The sequence below is a fragment of the Bos javanicus genome, chromosome 7, assembly GCF_032452875.1.
Source record: "Bos javanicus breed banteng chromosome 7, ARS-OSU_banteng_1.0, whole genome shotgun sequence".
NCBI lineage: Eukaryota > Metazoa > Chordata > Mammalia > Artiodactyla > Bovidae > Bos > Bos javanicus.
In genome coordinates, this window is record NC_083874.1 from 11,170,727 (window position 1) to 11,187,383 (window position 16,657).

At 59.4% G+C, this 16,657-nt stretch overlaps 1 protein-coding gene across 6 annotated transcripts in view; it reads left to right on the forward strand.

Moving 5' to 3' along the window:
* Positions 1 to 15,058, forward strand: part of ADGRL1 (adhesion G protein-coupled receptor L1) — a 49,957-nt gene extending 34,899 nt beyond the window's left edge. For 5 of the 6 annotated variants that reach the window (XM_061421852.1, XM_061421854.1, XM_061421856.1 and 2 more), the window contains 19 exons: positions 481 to 1,281; positions 2,290 to 2,604; positions 3,341 to 3,444; positions 3,725 to 3,910; positions 4,230 to 4,268; positions 4,419 to 4,602; positions 4,775 to 4,897; positions 5,404 to 5,618; positions 5,915 to 6,085; positions 6,492 to 6,701; positions 6,819 to 7,039; positions 7,278 to 7,344; positions 7,819 to 7,910; positions 8,574 to 8,742; positions 9,987 to 10,115; positions 10,262 to 10,358; positions 10,440 to 10,568; positions 10,727 to 10,744; positions 11,205 to 15,058. In XM_061421852.1, coding sequence (XP_061277836.1) covers positions 481 to 1,281; positions 2,290 to 2,604; positions 3,341 to 3,444; positions 3,725 to 3,910; positions 4,230 to 4,268; positions 4,419 to 4,602; positions 4,775 to 4,897; positions 5,404 to 5,618; positions 5,915 to 6,085; positions 6,492 to 6,701; positions 6,819 to 7,039; positions 7,278 to 7,344; positions 7,819 to 7,910; positions 8,574 to 8,742; positions 9,987 to 10,115; positions 10,262 to 10,358; positions 10,440 to 10,568; positions 10,727 to 10,744; positions 11,205 to 11,944 — 4,010 coding nt within the window. In that variant the 3' untranslated portion in view covers positions 11,945 to 15,058. The remainder of the gene's footprint in view (positions 1 to 480; positions 1,282 to 2,289; positions 2,605 to 3,340; positions 3,445 to 3,724; positions 3,911 to 4,229; positions 4,269 to 4,418; positions 4,603 to 4,774; positions 4,898 to 5,403; positions 5,619 to 5,914; positions 6,086 to 6,491; positions 6,702 to 6,818; positions 7,040 to 7,277; positions 7,345 to 7,818; positions 7,911 to 8,573; positions 8,743 to 9,986; positions 10,116 to 10,261; positions 10,359 to 10,439; positions 10,569 to 10,726; positions 10,745 to 11,204) is intronic. The other variant, XM_061421857.1, reaches the window with a different exon arrangement.
* The last annotated feature ends 1,599 nt before the right edge of the window (positions 15,059 to 16,657 follow it).

Sequence of the window (16,657 nt, forward strand, 5' to 3'; positions counted from 1 at the left end):
AATGATGGCAAAGGGACAGGGCCCTGAGTCCCTGGCACCTCAAAGCCACCAGTGGCTCCAATGAGGAAATCTCTCCATCCCCCACTAAAGGCACATGAGACTGACTCTCGGATGGCTCTTGCCAAACCCCTTATCCCCAGCCTGTGGGGTCTCTAGCAGCCAGGGAAGGAAAGAGGGGCACCTCCTCCCTACCCCCCCACCACTAACCCTGCTCTTAATGGCCTCCAGGGTTGACATCTCCAGGGAGAGGGGCAGCTGGGCGGGGCAGGGGTCCCAGCCCAGAAACCCCCTTCCCATCACCAGCCCTACCAAGCAACCGTGACTGCAGCAGCAGGAGGGGACAGCCTGGCTCCCCCCGCTGGCCACGTGACCAACTCGCCTCTCTCTCTCCCTCTCCCTTGCCACCCCCGTCCCCCCCACCCCGCTCCCCGCTCCTCCTCCTCTCCCTGTGTCCTCCCTGCCCCTCCCCGCCCGACCCAGTCTTCGTGTGCCCAGGGACCCTGCAGAAGGTGCTGGAGCCCACCTCAACCCACGAGTCGGAGCACCAGTCTGGTGCATGGTGCAAGGACCCGCTGCAGGCAGGTGACCGCATCTACGTCATGCCGTGGATCCCCTACCGCACGGACACGCTGACCGAGTACGCCTCGTGGGAGGACTACGTGGCAGCGCGCCACACCACCACCTATCGCCTGCCCAACCGCGTAGACGGCACGGGCTTCGTGGTCTACGACGGCGCCGTCTTCTACAACAAGGAGCGCACGCGCAACATCGTCAAGTACGACTTGCGCACGCGCATCAAGAGCGGGGAGACGGTCATCAACACAGCCAATTACCACGACACCTCGCCCTACCGCTGGGGGGGCAAGACCGACATCGACCTGGCAGTGGATGAGAACGGGCTGTGGGTCATCTACGCTACTGAGGGCAACAACGGGCGGCTGGTGGTAAGCCAACTCAACCCCTACACGCTGCGCTTCGAGGGCACGTGGGAGACCGGCTACGACAAGCGCTCCGCGTCCAACGCCTTCATGGTGTGCGGCGTCCTGTACGTGCTGCGCTCCGTGTACGTGGACGACGACAGCGAGGCAGCCGGCAACCGCGTGGACTACGCCTTCAACACCAACGCCAACCGTGAGGAGCCTGTGAGCCTGGCCTTTCCCAACCCCTACCAGTTCGTCTCATCTGTCGACTATAACCCTCGCGACAACCAGCTCTATGTCTGGAACAACTACTTTGTGGTGCGCTATAGCCTGGAGTTTGGGCCGCCCGACCCTAGTGCGGGTGAGGACAGCTCGAGTTCACTCCCCAACAGCCCCTGCCCCTGGGTCTCAAGCGGAGGGGGGTGCACTCTGAGCTCCTAGAGGACCTGGAGGTGCGTTCAAGGGAACCCTGGAGGTCACAGAGGTAGCAACGGGACAGGCTGTTTTCAGCACTTTCCAATTAACTCCTCTGATCCTTGCAGTCTGAGAACCAGGGCTTACTGTTGCCTCATTTACAGATGAGGAAACCCAAGCACTGGGTGGGCTTCCCTGCTGGCTCAGATGGTAAAGAATCCGCCTGCAATGTGGGAGACCTGGGTTCGATCCCTGGGTCAGGAAGTTCCCCTGGAAAAGGGAATGGCTACCCACTCCAATATCCTGGCCTGGAGAATTCCATGAACAGAGGAGCCTGGCAGGCTACAGTCCATGGGGGTCTCAGAGAGTTGGACACAACTGAGCGATTTTCATTTACACAAGCACTGGGTGGATGTAAGACTAGCTAGCTTGCTTATTTGAGAAGCTAGACCAAGGACTCTGGGCTTTTAGCCAAGCTGCACTCTCCTAAGGCCGTTTTGAGCCCTGGAGCCCCTTCAACCCCAGTCTTGGGTGGGAGTACCAGTAAAACAGCAAAGCTGAACTGCTGATATTGACTAGGATTGGGAATCCCTCGGCAGTCTCATTCTAACCCCTCGGCCACCCTAAACCAGCTCTGTGCAGCCCCACAGCTCAAGAAGAGTCCCCTCGAATAAAAAAGGGGGAACTGAGGTCCCCAGAGGGAAGGGACGTGGCCAGGCCAGAGAGCCCAGAGTAAGAGGAGCATGAGGGTGGGAGCCTGCAACACTGCCTTCCTGGCTTGTCCTCTGCAGTTGCTCTCAGACTTCAGAGGACAAATTTCTGCCACCTTCTGATGCTGTATAGTCCCAGGGGTGCATGGGGCCTCTGGGCAGAGAGGGGCTAGGGGAGATCTCTCAGACCTAGTGGGAGACCAACCCTGGGGGTAACCGCATCTTGTGTCCCCTCTCCCTTCCAGGCCCAGCCACTTCCCCACCCCTCAGCACAACCACCACAGCCCGGCCCACACCCCTGACGAGCACAGCCTCGCCAGCAGCCACCACCCCGCTCCGCCGAGCACCCCTCACCACGCACCCCGTGGGTGCCATCAACCAGCTGGGACCTGACCTACCTCCAGCCACTGCCCCGGCCCCCAGCACCCGGCGGCCCCCTGCCCCCAATCTGCACGTGTCCCCAGAACTCTTTTGTGAACCTCGAGAGGTGCGGCGGGTCCAATGGCCGGCCACCCAGCAGGGCATGCTGGTGGAGAGGCCCTGCCCCAAGGGGACTCGAGGTGAGTGCCGAGCCTAGGTGACCTTTGCTGCAGCTGGCTTGGGGAATGACCACTGCTGGCCTGGCCAGGAAAGGGACAGGGGACATGCCCCTAACTCAGCTTGGATGCACTTACCTGTCTACCTTCCCTGCCAAAGTGGGCTGTATGCAAGGATCATGCTTCATGTCTGCAGCTGTGTCCCCAGGGCACAGTCACAGCTCAGTTAGTGCCCCTTGCTCCACCCCTGTCCCCTCCTGCAATTCTAAGCACCTGCCATGCAAAGCCCTGGATGGACCCTGCAGGGAGCCCCTGGGAGGTAACCTGAGTCCTGGCCTCGGACCGAAATGGACACAGGCCCAGGAGCTGCTGGGGGTCAGGACACAGCAGCTGACACACCAGAGAAGGCAGGGCCGGGACCACAGGCTCCAGGGATCCGAGGGAAGGGTCAGAGAGGCTTTGCGAGAGGCGTGGTGGGGCTTCCAAGGTAGGCTTGACCGGAAGGCTCTGACCGTGGTAGGCCAAGCTGGAAGAGGAGCCGAGAGGGAGGGTTTAGGGGAAGTGGGCGGCTCATGTCATTTCAGAGTGACACCTCTCTTTGACTTTCTGGCCTGTTTCACGTCCGGTCTTCCGTGCCCCCTCACCTCTTCCCTCACCTGCTCGTCCCCCTCTCTCTGCCATCTCCTTTTTCCTGCTCTGGCCCATTCCCCTCTCCCTCCCCGTGGCTCCCTTCTCTGTTCCTGTGTGTCTGTCCCTACAGGAATTGCCTCCTTCCAGTGTCTACCAGCCCTGGGGCTCTGGAATCCCCGGGGCCCTGACCTCAGCAACTGCACCTCCCCCTGGGTCAACCAGGTGGCCCAGAAGGTACCAGCAGCCACCCCACCCCCAGATAGGCACACATGCTTACCCTGCTGGCCCTGGGTGCCCAGGCACAGGGCACAGCGGGGGGCGGTGGAACTCCTGGGGAGACAGGCCGGGGTCCACCCCTAGTCTCCAGAGGGGACAGACAGATGGGGAGGGCCAGGGCAGGCAGGGAGAAGGGACCGCAGAGAGGGATGAGAGGGGCTGAGCAGGCTGGGTGTGTGGAGAGAGAAGCAGGATGGTCCCTGACGAGACCGGGGGCTCCCCCTCCTGCCTCCTGCAGATCAAGAGTGGGGAGAATGCGGCCAACATTGCCAGCGAGCTGGCCCGCCACACCCGGGGCTCCATCTACGCGGGTGATGTGTCCTCCTCTGTGAAGCTGATGGAGCAGTTGCTGGACATTCTGGATGCCCAGCTGCAGGCGCTGCGGCCCATTGAGCGCGAGTCGGCCGGCAAGAACTACAACAAGGTGGGCCTGGCGGCGGGGGCCGTGGGGCAGGGGCACCGCCCTAGGAACTTGGGAGACACCCAGCCTGGCACTGCAAAGCCAGGCAGCCATCCACGGCCAGGAGAGGAGAAGGCGAGACAGAGCCCAGGCCGGCCGGGACTCCCTCCTGGATGGTCCTGGGGGCGCGGGGGCTCCCTTAGCAATGGCTCTTGCTCATGGGCTAGCCCCAGGTCAGTGGCAGAGACAGAAGAGGAATCTCTCTGGTGCCCAGACGTGAGTGTCAGGGTTCAAGGAGAGGGGCTGGGAGACCAGCCTTCACCCCACCTCCTTCTTTCCCCAGATGCACAAGCGGGAGAGAACTTGCAAGGACTACATCAAGGTGAGGCCCAGGAGCTCCTGTCTCCTGAGTGAGTGGGGCTGGCCCCAGGAGGCACCGGGGGATAGAGGTTCCGAGAAGGGGGTGCGGAGCCCAGCTGGAGGGACTGAGGGACAGAGCGGGAGTCGCAGCGTTGCCCCGCCACACTTGCAGGCTGTGGTGGAGACAGTGGACAACCTGCTGCGGCCGGAGGCCCTCGAGTCCTGGAAAGACATGAACGCCACCGAGCAGGCGCACACGGCCACCATGCTGCTAGACGTCCTGGAAGAGGGCGCCTTCCTACTGGCAGACAATGTCAGGGAGCCGGCCCGCTTCCTGGCCGCCAAGCAGAACGTGGGTGAGTGCTGCTGTCAGGTGGGGGGGCAAGTCGGGGTGCAGAACTTGAACAGGGTGGGGGGGTCCCTGTTCCTCCTGGACAACCCAGGGCTACCCTGGCCCTCAACCTTGCCTGGGCCTCTGGACTGTGGACAGACCCCAACCTTGTGTGCCCTGCCATCCCGTCCCCACAGTCCTCGAGGTCACAGTCCTGAACACTGAGGGCCAAGTGCAGGAGCTGGTGTTCCCCCAGGAGTACCCAAGCGAGAACTCAATCCAGCTGTCTGCCAACACCATCAAGCAGAACAGCCGCAACGGTCAGTGTCTGAACCCTGAGCCAGTACCCCAGCTCTTCTCATGGGGAAGTTCTTAACTCTGATCAGGCTGAAGACTCTGATGAGAGGTTGGAGCCCATAGCAACACACAGAGGTGTCCTTCATGCAAGCTAGTGTAACTTTTCAAGGGATTCAGGGGGACCCCAGAAAGCCCCACAGAACCTCAGACAGTTTGGAGGGCTCACTCCTGTGCGACAGCAGCATGATCCTCAGAGTTTAGGGCAGGTTGTGCCATTTGAGATTTAAGGCCCGGAGAGGTTAGGGAATTGCTCAAGGTCACACAGAAAGTGAGAGGTGGGTGAGGTGTGTCCTGGATCACTACCCTGCCATTGGGAACTGCCTGCAACTGAGCAGCGGTCCCACGGAAGGGCTCCTAGAGCCCCCTTGCCTGGGCGGCAGCCTGACTTCAAAGATCCCAGCAGCCAGTGTAACTGGAGGGCGGCACCAGCCAGGGGCTGACACACGCCTGCTGGGCCTGTCCTACCTAGGAGTGGTCAAGGTTGTCTTCATTCTCTACAACAACCTGGGCCTCTTCCTGTCCACCGAGAATGCCACGGTGAAGCTGGCGGGTGAAGCAGGCTCGGGGGGCCCAGGGGGCGCCTCCCTGGTGGTGAACTCGCAGGTCATCGCAGCGTCCATCAACAAGGAGTCCAGCCGAGTCTTCCTGATGGACCCTGTCATCTTCACTGTGGCCCACCTGGAGGTGAGCTGAGATGTCCACTCCTTCTGTGAGTGTCCCAGCACCCTCCGCTTTCCCAGGCTGCAGATCCATACCCCGCACTGTGTGTTCACCCACCCCGAGAGCAAGTTACAACCCCTCCCTGGAGAAGCAGCCTCCCAGCCCCCACCTTAGCATCTCGGGCCATCTGTCCCCAGAGATCTCAGGCTGTGACCTGGAGCTGGAAGCCCCAGGCATGTCTCCTGCTTGTCCCCATGGTGGGGTGTTGGGGCTGGGGCTGGACTCCCAGCTCTGACCCCCTGGCCTCCACCCCACAACAGGCCAAGAACCACTTCAACGCTAACTGCTCCTTCTGGAACTACTCAGAGCGCTCCATGCTGGGCTACTGGTCAACCCAGGGCTGCCGCCTGGTGGAGTCCAATAAGACCCATACCACATGTGCCTGCAGCCACCTCACCAACTTTGCTGTGCTCATGGCGCACCGCGAGATCGTAAGCTGACCGGCGCCCCGCCCCTCCTGGCGGGCCTGCTTCCTGGCTCAGCCTTGCATGGCCTCTTGGGTGGTGCCAGGGAAGGCCACCTTCATGGGCGTGGGGGGCCCTGAGTCTTGCCCAGGGCAGGAGGCCACATGTCTGGCTCTCCCTAGTCCGAGTTCCACCTTTTCCCAAGGCCCGCTGGAGAAGCAAGTTGGTGTCAACCTTTGTCATGTCTCCACAAGCCTGCCAGAGCATGGGAAGTGAGCGTGCCACCTGTAGAGGGGTGGGGGCCTGGCTAGTAGACTGGGGTGGGGCAGAAGGCCAGGTAGGTGGCAGAAGGCCCAGTGGGCTGCAGCTCGTGGCCCCTGGCCTGGCCCATGTGTGTGTGCAAGGCTCAGCATGCCCCCTGCTCCTTCCCCAGTACCAGGGCCGCATCAATGAGCTGCTGCTGTCGGTCATCACTTGGGTGGGCATCGTCATCTCCCTGGTCTGCCTGGCCATCTGTATCTCCACCTTCTGCTTCCTGCGGGGGCTACAGACCGACCGGAACACCATCCACAAGAACCTCTGCATCAACCTCTTCCTGGCGGAGCTGCTCTTCCTTGTCGGGATAGACAAGACTCAGTATGAGGTGGGCGGGACTCTGGGGCAGGAGCGGAAGGGGCGGGGAGGAGATTGTGATGCCCACTGGCAGGTCGGCGGCCAGGGCAGCCCCTTACCTGCGTTGCTTCCCCACCCCTGTCCCCAGATCGCCTGCCCCATCTTCGCGGGCTTGCTGCACTATTTCTTCCTGGCCGCCTTCTCCTGGCTGTGCCTGGAGGGTGTGCATCTCTACCTGCTGCTGGTGGAGGTGTTTGAGAGCGAGTACTCCCGCACCAAGTACTACTACCTGGGCGGGTACTGCTTCCCTGCCCTGGTGGTGGGCATTGCGGCCGCCATCGACTACCGCAGCTATGGCACCGAGAAGGCGTGAGTGCCCCCTCTACCTAGTCTCTCCTCCTTGTGGTTCCCTGCTCAGCAGCTTCCCTTGAGCCAGGACCCTCAGGGCACTGGCCTCCCTTCTCCTGAGCTCTGGGGCCTGAGCCATTAGAGTCCCTGGGCCCTGGGGGTCAGAGGGAGGGAAGGGCGCACCCCCTCTCCCCTGCCCCCCTCACTTCTCTTCCCCCGCACCGCCACACCTCTCTTCCCGGCCCTGCTTCCTTTACAGGTGTTGGCTCCGAGTGGACAATTACTTCATCTGGAGCTTCATTGGGCCCGTCTCCTTTGTTATTGTGGTGAGTTGGAAGGCAGTATCCCTAGCATTGAGTCTGTCCTTCATCCAGACCAGCTCTGACCCCCAGACCCCCATTTTCCCCAAGCCCTTGAAAACTGAGCAGCCAACTGAGGCAAAAAAGAGCAGCTTGTGTCTGTAAAGCTCCAGCACTGAGGTCGGTCTGTCTAGGAGCTGTGGTGTGAGCTCCTGCTCTATGTCAGGCCCCCGAGCCCTGTCCCCCCAGCCCCGAGAGCCACATTAACAGGCACCTAGGGGCAGGAAATGGCAACCCACTACAGTATTCTTTCTTGGGAAATCCCATGGATAGAGGAGCCCGGGGGGTATAGTCCATGGGGCTGCAAAAAAGTTGGACGCGGCTGAGCACACATACCAGCAGAGGGGACCCTGAGGCGGGGGTGGCAGCTGGGATTTGGTCAGAAGCCGCTGCCTGGAGGCAGAGGGGCCGCGGGCCAGCCCTCCCCTCACCCGCCCGCAGGTGAACCTGGTGTTCCTCATGGTGACTCTGCACAAGATGGTCCGGAGCTCATCCGTGCTCAAGCCTGACTCCAGTCGCCTCGACAACATTAAGTGAGCACCCCTCCCTGCACCTCTGCCCTGGCACCTCTGAGCTGGGCCCAGCCTCTCCCAGGCTTTCCCGAAAGGTGGTGTTCTCACCTCTTGTGTTGCTTTTTAAGGACGAAGGTGGTGTTTTACTATGTTCTTTGTGTGTCTGTTTAACGAGTATTAGACAACACGGTGTTAGCACATCCAATGAAGGTTTCAGGCACATCACCGCTTAGGGTGAGAGAGTTCACAAAGCAAGCGCAGCGAGTCCCCTGGAGGTCTGGTGGTCAGGATTCGGTGCTTTCACTGCCAAGGGTGTGGGTTCAATCCCTGGCTGAGGAACTAAAGATCCCGCAAGCTGTGCAAGGTGGCCGAAAAAAATACGCGAGTCCATTTTAGGGTAACTTAAAGACACGTAGGCAGCAAAAGATAGATTAAAGGTTTGGAAGTGTAGCCAAGAGGATGAAGGATACAGGAGAATGACTGGCTATTCAGAGAAAACCCTGACCCCCCGACCTCCACATGCCCCCCAGGCCTAGCTGGGCTGATGAGTGTCGCTGGGCAGGCCCGCTCACCCCAGGGCACTGCCCAGACTTGCTGAAATAGGGACGTGCAGCAGGGCCCTGGGGGTGGTGTCCCCGACGGCGGGGACTCTGACGTCCTGTCTCCTCCCCACCACCCCCCCAGATCCTGGGCCCTGGGAGCCATTGCGCTGCTCTTCCTGCTGGGCCTCACGTGGGCTTTCGGCCTCCTCTTTATCAACAAGGAGTCCGTGGTCATGGCCTATCTCTTCACCACCTTCAACGCCTTCCAGGGGGTCTTCATCTTTGTCTTTCACTGCGCCTTACAGAAGAAGGTGAGTTCTGGGGAAGAGGGCCAGGGGCCTGTCTTCTGCAGCGGGACCTGTGTCTGCCTGGAGGGAAGCACAGGCTCAGGCAGATTCTAGCCCGTGGTGAGGAGGGTTCTGGAAGAGAGCAAGACACAGGAGCCCAGAGGAACGAGAAAGCAAGACAGATGTGGGGAGTGGGGAGAGCTCAGGGCAGGGACATGGCTTGGGGTGTAGATCAAGCGTGTGGAGGAATACAGCTCCGGGTGCCACCCAGACAGAACATTTCCTACTTTAATAGTCGCGGGGTAAACCATGAGTTTTGTGGTGACAGGAAGTTTCCTTTTTAAATAAAGAGTGTTAAAGTCTGAATCTTAAAAATAAAGAGGTAACAGAAGCAGAGGAATGTAGAGAAGAGTCTACAGGCTGTAGACTCAAGACGGAAGCCAGGGAAACGGAGCCAAGGAGTGTTAGACTTCATCTTGAAGGCAGTGGGGAGCCCCAGTCAGGCCGTTGTTGGTCTCAGAGGACAGTGAGGTGGGTGATGGCTGCACAGGGAGTGAAGAAGGCAGGGGTCACTGGTCTTGGCTGCAAGGTCAGCTGTGTTCCTGTTCTGATGACAGGTCCACACTGGACGCACAGTGACAGTGGCATCCTTACAGGGCTCCCCCACCGGCCCGCAGGGTCCGCCCTGGGCCCCCCTTTTCTCCCCGTTCCTCCAGCCACGCTCTGTCTTCTGTCTGCAGACACTCAGGCATGGGCCTTCCTCGGGGCTTGTCCCCTACCCCTCCCCAGATCTCTGCGGGGCCCACTGCCTTGTTGCTTTCAAGTCTTTGCCAAACGTCTCCTTAGTGAGTCCCCCCGCTCCCCCGTCTATTGGAAATCACCACCCACTCCCGCCACCAGCCCTGCCTAACCCCCAGCCATGGTTCTCTGGGCAGACAGCCCACATAACGCACTGCTGCTGTAGATGTGTTCAGTCTCTGTCTGCTGGAAGATACCAGCTCTGAGAAGGAGGGCTCTGTTTCTGATTTGCATCTGTCCTTGGGGCCTAAACCACACTTGGCACATAGAAGATGCTCCCTTAAGGTCTGCTGAGCAAATGAACAGATGAGAACTTAATGGTGAAGGTGGAGAAAGGAAGATGGGCCTGAGTGAGAAGAGAGCCTGCTGGGCTGACCGCTGGAGGCAGGAGGGGATGGCGGGGTTTCTGGTGCCCACCAGCAGCTTGGTCTCGGGTCTGCCAACTGCCTGCCCTCCTCGCCCACCCGCAGGTGCATAAGGAGTACAGCAAGTGCCTGCGGCACTCCTACTGCTGCATCCGCTCCCCACCCGGGGGTGCGCACGGCTCACTCAAGACCTCAGCCATGCGGAGCAACGCCCGCTACTACACAGGGACCCAGGTACAGGCAGGATCCGCGCCCCGGGCTGAGGGCCGGACCCAGCGCCCCAGGCGCAGGGCACTTCTCCGCCCAGTCCCTGGTGGTACCCATCGGGCATGGGGAGAATGGGCGGCCCGAGAGCCCTCATGTCTGGGTTACGTCCCCAGAGCCGAATCCGGAGGATGTGGAACGACACCGTGAGGAAGCAGACGGAATCCTCCTTCATGGCGGGCGACATCAACAGCACCCCTACCCTGAACCGAGGTGAGGGGGCACTCCTGAGCCCCGCCTGCGCTCCCTTTGAGGTTCTCCCAGCTGCCTCGTGACGTCCTCCCTCCTGGGCAGGTACCATGGGGAACCACCTGCTGACCAACCCTGTGCTGCAGCCCCGTGGGGGCACCAGCCCCTACAACACCCTCATTGCCGAGTCAGTGGGCTTCAACCCCTCCTCGCCCCCAGTCTTCAACTCCCCAGGTGAGGGCACGCTGGTGCCAGAGAGGGTGCCAGGTCTGGGGGTGGGGAGGGTCTCTACGGGGGGCACCCTCGTGCCTCCTGAACTGGTCGGAGCCTAGACCCGGCATTCTGAGCCTGCTCTCACCTTCTCTCTCTTCCCTCCTGGCCGGCACCTGCAGGGAGCTACCGGGAACCCAGTAAGTGTGACTGTTTCCTGTTGATGTTTCCAAGGGTGGGGACGAGAGGGGAATGCGACAGCGGCCCCCTCAGGTGACCACACCTTAGAACTGGGGTGCCCCCCACACACAGACAGGAGTCTCTGGCTTGGCAGCCGGCTGGATGATGTTGCATTAGGTGAGGAGTCATGGTGTTGGAGATCACGGGAAAGGGACCTGGCTACCCAGGCTCCTCATACTGCTGAGACTCCAAGCCCCCAGATGGGAGGGGACCCTGGGGAAATCGGTCCCTACCCCCACTAACCGTCTGCTGAGCTGGTTCCCCACTGCCAGTGAGGAAGAGAGGGAATAGAAGACCCCAGACCTCAGGGACAGGGTGAACCCAGGGAAAGCCAGGTGAAGGCAGACACCCACCTCCCATGTGGCCCACATCCCTTCCACCGCCCAGCTCTCCTCCTGAGCTGCTCCCTTCTGCCTGCAGAGCACCCCTTGGGAGGCCGGGAAGCCTGCGGCATGGACACGCTACCCCTCAACGGCAACTTCAACAACAGCTACTCCTTGCGAAGCGGGGATTTCCCTCCTGGGGACGGGGCCCCTGAGCCCCCTCGAGGCCGGAACCTGGCCGACGCCGCTGCCTTCGAGAAGATGATCATCTCGGAGCTGGTGCACAACAACCTGCGCGGGGGCAGCAGCGGAGCCAAGGGTCCTCCACCGCCGGAGCCCCCTGTGCCGCCAGTGCCAGGGGGCAGCGGGGAGGAAGAGGCTGGCGGGCCCGGGGCTGACCGGGCAGAGATCGAACTTCTCTACAAGGCCCTGGAGGAGCCACTGCTGCTGCCCCGGGCCCAGTCGGTGCTGTACCAGAGCGATCTGGACGAGTCGGAGAGCTGCACGGCGGAGGATGGAGCCACCAGCCGGCCCCTCTCCTCGCCTCCAGGCCGGGACTCCCTCTACGCCAGCGGGGCCAACCTGCGGGACTCGCCCTCCTACCCGGACAGCAGCCCCGAGGGGCCCAGTGAGGCCCTGCCCCCACCCCCACCCGCACCCCCTGGCCCCCCCGAAATCTACTACACCTCGCGCCCGCCGGCCCTGGTGGCCCGGAACCCCCTGCAGGGCTACTACCAGGTCCGGCGGCCCAGCCACGAGGGCTACCTGGCGGCCCCGGGCCTTGAAGGGCCAGGGCCCGACGGGGACGGGCAGATGCAACTGGTTACCAGTCTCTGAGGGACCTCACGGACCGGGGGCTGGTGGCCCGGGCCAGGGAGGGGCCCCTGGGCGGGGCTCGTGGGAGAGGGAGACGGATGGAGACCGTGGCCGATGGGCCACTCTCTCCAGGCGCCCCTTGGCCGTGGGCCCTCCAGGCCCCTTGGGGGCTGCGCTGTGGGGGCCCGAGGTGCAGGGTTCACAGACAGGGTTTCCCACCAGCCATGTGCACCAGCTCAATTTGGGGGAAGTGCAGTGAGGAGCCAAGAGGCCCCCAGGGGAGTGAGGAAGGAGACATTGGAAGGGTGCAGCCCACCCTTGACTTCCCCCGCCCCCCTACCCTTCCTGCTCCCTGGAGGGAAATGAGGGTTCTGCTTGCCCTGGGCCAAAGGCCCTGCTGGATGAAGCCTGTCAGCTGCTCCTCTCTTTGCAGCCGGAAGTGCTCCCGGCTGCACCCAGATGGAGCAGTGGGCGCAGGACAGATGGACAGGTTCCTCTGCACTCCAGTTCCCTGCTCCTCCTTGGAGACTGGGGCCACTGGCCTGGGAGAGCGCCCTCAGGGGGAGAAAGCCCCAGGGTGAGAGGAACGGGCGGTTGTGGCTGGTGGTTTACAGGTGGAACTTTCTCTGAAGCTCCTTCTCTCTGCTCTTCGTCCCTGCTTTCCCCGGCAAGCCTGCCCCCTCAGCCCTCCCTGAGTGCACCCAATGACCCCCTCCCTTGGGGCGACTCCTGATGAAGCACAACTCCCCGCAGGGCCCCCAGCCCACAGGGGTGGCCGTATTTGAGCAGTTCCCAGTCCTGTGGGCTCGGCTATCTGGGGAGCAGATTTTGGGTCTGGAGCTCCCTGGGGAGTGGGTCCTGGGCTTGGATCTTTCCCTAGGGGGCCCTCTTACCCCCTCCTCTCTCTTTCTCCTCCTCCTCTTCCCCCATTGCTGTAAATATTTCAATGAAATGGAAAAGAAAAAAAAAGACAAAAAAAAAGAAAGAAAATCTCATCACTTGAAGCCACCGGGAGCCTGCGGCCCGGCCAGCCCGGGATTTTTCCGGAGCAGAGCTGCGCCGCTGGGCCCTGGCAGCCAGGACTTCTCCATGTATGTGTGCATCCCCCAGCCGGGGTGGGCGGGCCACCAGAGCAGCTTTTTACAATCCAGAGACAACAAAATCTAGAAGCAACATCGAAACAAAGAACCGTTTCCTTCCCCCAGCACCTGGTTCTGTCGCCCCCCCCGACCCTCCTGGTTTGCCTCTCCCTGGCATCAGTCAGCCCTCCTGAGGCGTGTACCTCACTGTCTGCCCCAGGGCTCGGCCTGTCTCCCCTGCCCCTCCCCGTGGCCCGGGGAGGCACCCTCACGCCCAAAGATGCTTCTGCCGAGATGGCTGCGCTGTCCCTTTGAGTTCCTGCTTCTTGTATATTGCTTCTGGGACTCAGGGCCTGGGAAGAAGGGGCTGATTTCCTGCCTAGAGACGTTGTTGGGAAGGAAAATGAGGGCGGCGGTGTTTGCTGGGGGCAGGTAGGACTGGGAAGGAAGGAATGGGAGTGGTGAGATGGTCTTACACCGGGTGGGGAGGCCGAAGCTGAGAGGTCGCCTTGCCTCCCCTCCACCCTCCCGCAGGAGAGTCAAAGCCAGGTACTAGGGCCTGGTTGGGGTGTCTCCTGAGGACCTCTCCCTGCCCCCTCTCCAGTCTGTCTCCCTGGCCTTCCCAGCAACCCTCCCCCCTCACCTCTTCGGGGGTAGTGTAGTCCCATTGCCATAGCCCAGCCCTGTCATTGCCATTTCCCCAGGGGTAGCCCTCCACCTTTGCTCTGACCCCTCATCTCTTTTGTCCCTCTTTTCTCACAAGTGCCATGAGTTTTCAAACATCTTCGGGTCTCAGCCTGCTGCTGCCATGAACTTCTTCGGGTTCAGGGGGAGGGACTCTAGGGAGGAACTGGGGAAAGGGGCAGAGGGGTGGCTGGAGGGACCCTTTTTGCTGCTAGAAAGCCCCTCCCTTCTCCTGAGGAGCTGGGGCTGGCTGGTCCCCATCAGTTAGGGGAGAAGGGGCCAGACCAAAGAAGCTGGTTTGTCCCATGCCGGGGGACAGGAGTGGGGAGAAGGTAAGGCTGGGTTCCATCTGTTTTCTGGAAGGGAGGGTTAACCCCTTTCACCAGATCATGGGCAGGTCTGAGCGGGGAGGGGAAGGAAGGATGGGAATGGTCTTTCCCAGGTGGCTCCGTGAGGAAGGTATGGGGCAGCTCCACTGCTTTCCTCGACTTCATTAGGCCAGAACTCCTCTCTGGGGACTAGAGAGCTGCTGGGAGACAAGGGTAGGTGGAACGGTGGGCCTGGCCCAGGCATCAGCCAGGCCATAGAGTCAGGCCGCCTCTGGCACCAGCAGAGAGGTCTGGAAGAGCTGGGGGCAGTGGGGGGAGAGGTCCGGAGGACTGGAGGCAAGCAAGGCGCCCCGCTTCCTCTTCCCTGCCCAGTCCTTTTTTCTCTCCAGTCTCCGACAAGGGGAGAGAGAGGGTGCAGTGGGTCCCGGGGCTCCCACTCCAGCCAGAATCCCCAAGGTGGGCTCCCAGGCCTCAGAGCTGTGTGGCAGGGCCCCCTGGTCAGTAGGTCTGGACATGCCGCAGTCCAGCACGAGGCTACCCTGAGCGCCCAGGTGTCCCCCCACCCCCGCCAGACCTGGTGCCTTGACGCCCCCACCCCAGCTGGGACAGTGTAGAGAAGGAAGGGTCTTGGTTTCCTCTCCTACTCCCTTCCTTGGGCTCCTGAATTCATTTGCTTTGAAATCTTGTTGTTTTTCTCTGGGTTTGGTGTTTTTGGTTTTTGGTTTTTTTTTTTGGGGGGGGGGGTTGGTTTTCCTTGCCTTCCTTTCTCAGTGTCTCCACCTCTTCCCCTGTGTCTCAGTCTCTGTGTTCCTCTTCTCTCACCCTCAGTTTCTCTCTGTCCATTCGGGCCTCCTCCCCTCTTCTCCCATGACCCCAGTCCCTCCTTGGTCTCCTTTTCGATATGCCAAACCAATTTTGGGTCGAGTGCATTTAACGAGAACAAAACAAAAGGCTCATAACAACAAGAACGTTTCAGAAAAAAACAAAAAGTTAAAAAAAATTGTTGAGTCAAAAATCAATAAAGAAATTAAGATTTCTTGGAATGACAAGAGTGGCATGACTCATTGAGGTGGGGGGGTACGGTTGGGGGTGTGTGGTGAGTGAGCGGCTCTTTGTAGAGCATTCCTGTGAGGCTGTGACACAGGAGCCTGCACTGCCGTTCAGAACCCATGGCAGAGGTCTGGTGAGTCAGCCAGTGTTCACAACACTTGGTGGGCTCAAGGGCCTAGCTGGACAATTCAGGTGCAATTTCTCTCAAGCCTCATGAATGCTTTGGGTGGAGGGTGCTTGCGCTCCATTTGACAAGTGGGGAAACAGGCCTGTAGCACCTGGATACACATCCCAGTCTCTGGGCTAGGCCACTGTGCCACATGGTGTCTCAGCCAAGCCCTTCTTGGCCCAGACAGCTGTCCACAGGCTATGTTGAGAGCCAAGCCCAGGGACCATACACTGCACCTTGTATGATTCCAACTGCCATTCCTGGACTCCCACATGTTATTGGAGTGGTGCATTTTTGATCGTGACAGCACAGTGGAATGGCATCATGTGTATTTCACTTTCTCAAATATAGCAGCCAGTGTTCAGAGAGAGAGAGGAATGACCAAACAGTACAAGAACCTCTCTCCATGCCCGTCTGCCCTCAACACAGGCATGTGGGGTACCACCCTCCGCCATTCCTCTCCCCAGCTACTCCTTCCCAGTCTCCATGCTGGTTCCCTCTCATCTCCTGACCTCTTAATGTTGACAGGCCCAAGGGTTCAGCCTTGGACCTTTACCTACACTCCCTGGAAGATCTCATCCCATTTCATGGTTTTAAATAAAGTTGACCCTTGAGCAACACACCACCACACAGGTCCACTCGGATGAGGATTTTTTTTTCAATAAGTATATTGGAATCATTTTTGGAGATTTGCAACAATTGGTAAAAACTCAGGTATAGACTAGAAATACTAAAAAAAATTAAGAAAGGTATGTCATGAATGCATAAAATATATATAGATACTATTTTATCATTTACTACTATAAAATATGGGTTTTCCAGGTGGCTCAGTAGTAAAGAAACCATCTGCCAATGCAGGAGACCCTGGGTCGATCCCTGGGTTGGGAAGATCCCCTGGAAGAGGAAATGGTAACCCACTCGAGTGTTCTTGCCTGGGAAATTGCCTGGACAGAGGAGCCTGGCGGGCTACAGTCGTGGGGTCACAAAAGAGCCGGACATGATTTAGTGACTAAACAACAATCATAAAATATATACATATCGATTATAAAAAGTTGAAGTCAAAACTTATCAAAGCTTTTGGACTTACATACCATACATGGCGCCACTGACCACACAAGGCTCCCATAAAGCAATCATTGGTGCTTCTTCATTACCAATGTGTGAAACATTATACCTGTAAATAAAAATGAATTTCTTTTTCAGTTATCTAATTTCATTTTTGATGTCCACTGTTAGGAATATGTGTAACATCTACAGTGTTTTTTGTATCATATAAGAAAACATTGATGTAGATACTGAGAGACAATTCATCTTGTAGACAGAGAAGGTAAACTTAAATGTATTTTCTCTTCCTTATGATTTTCTTAATAGTTTCTTTTCTATAGCTTATTTTACTGTAAGAATACAGGATATAATACATATA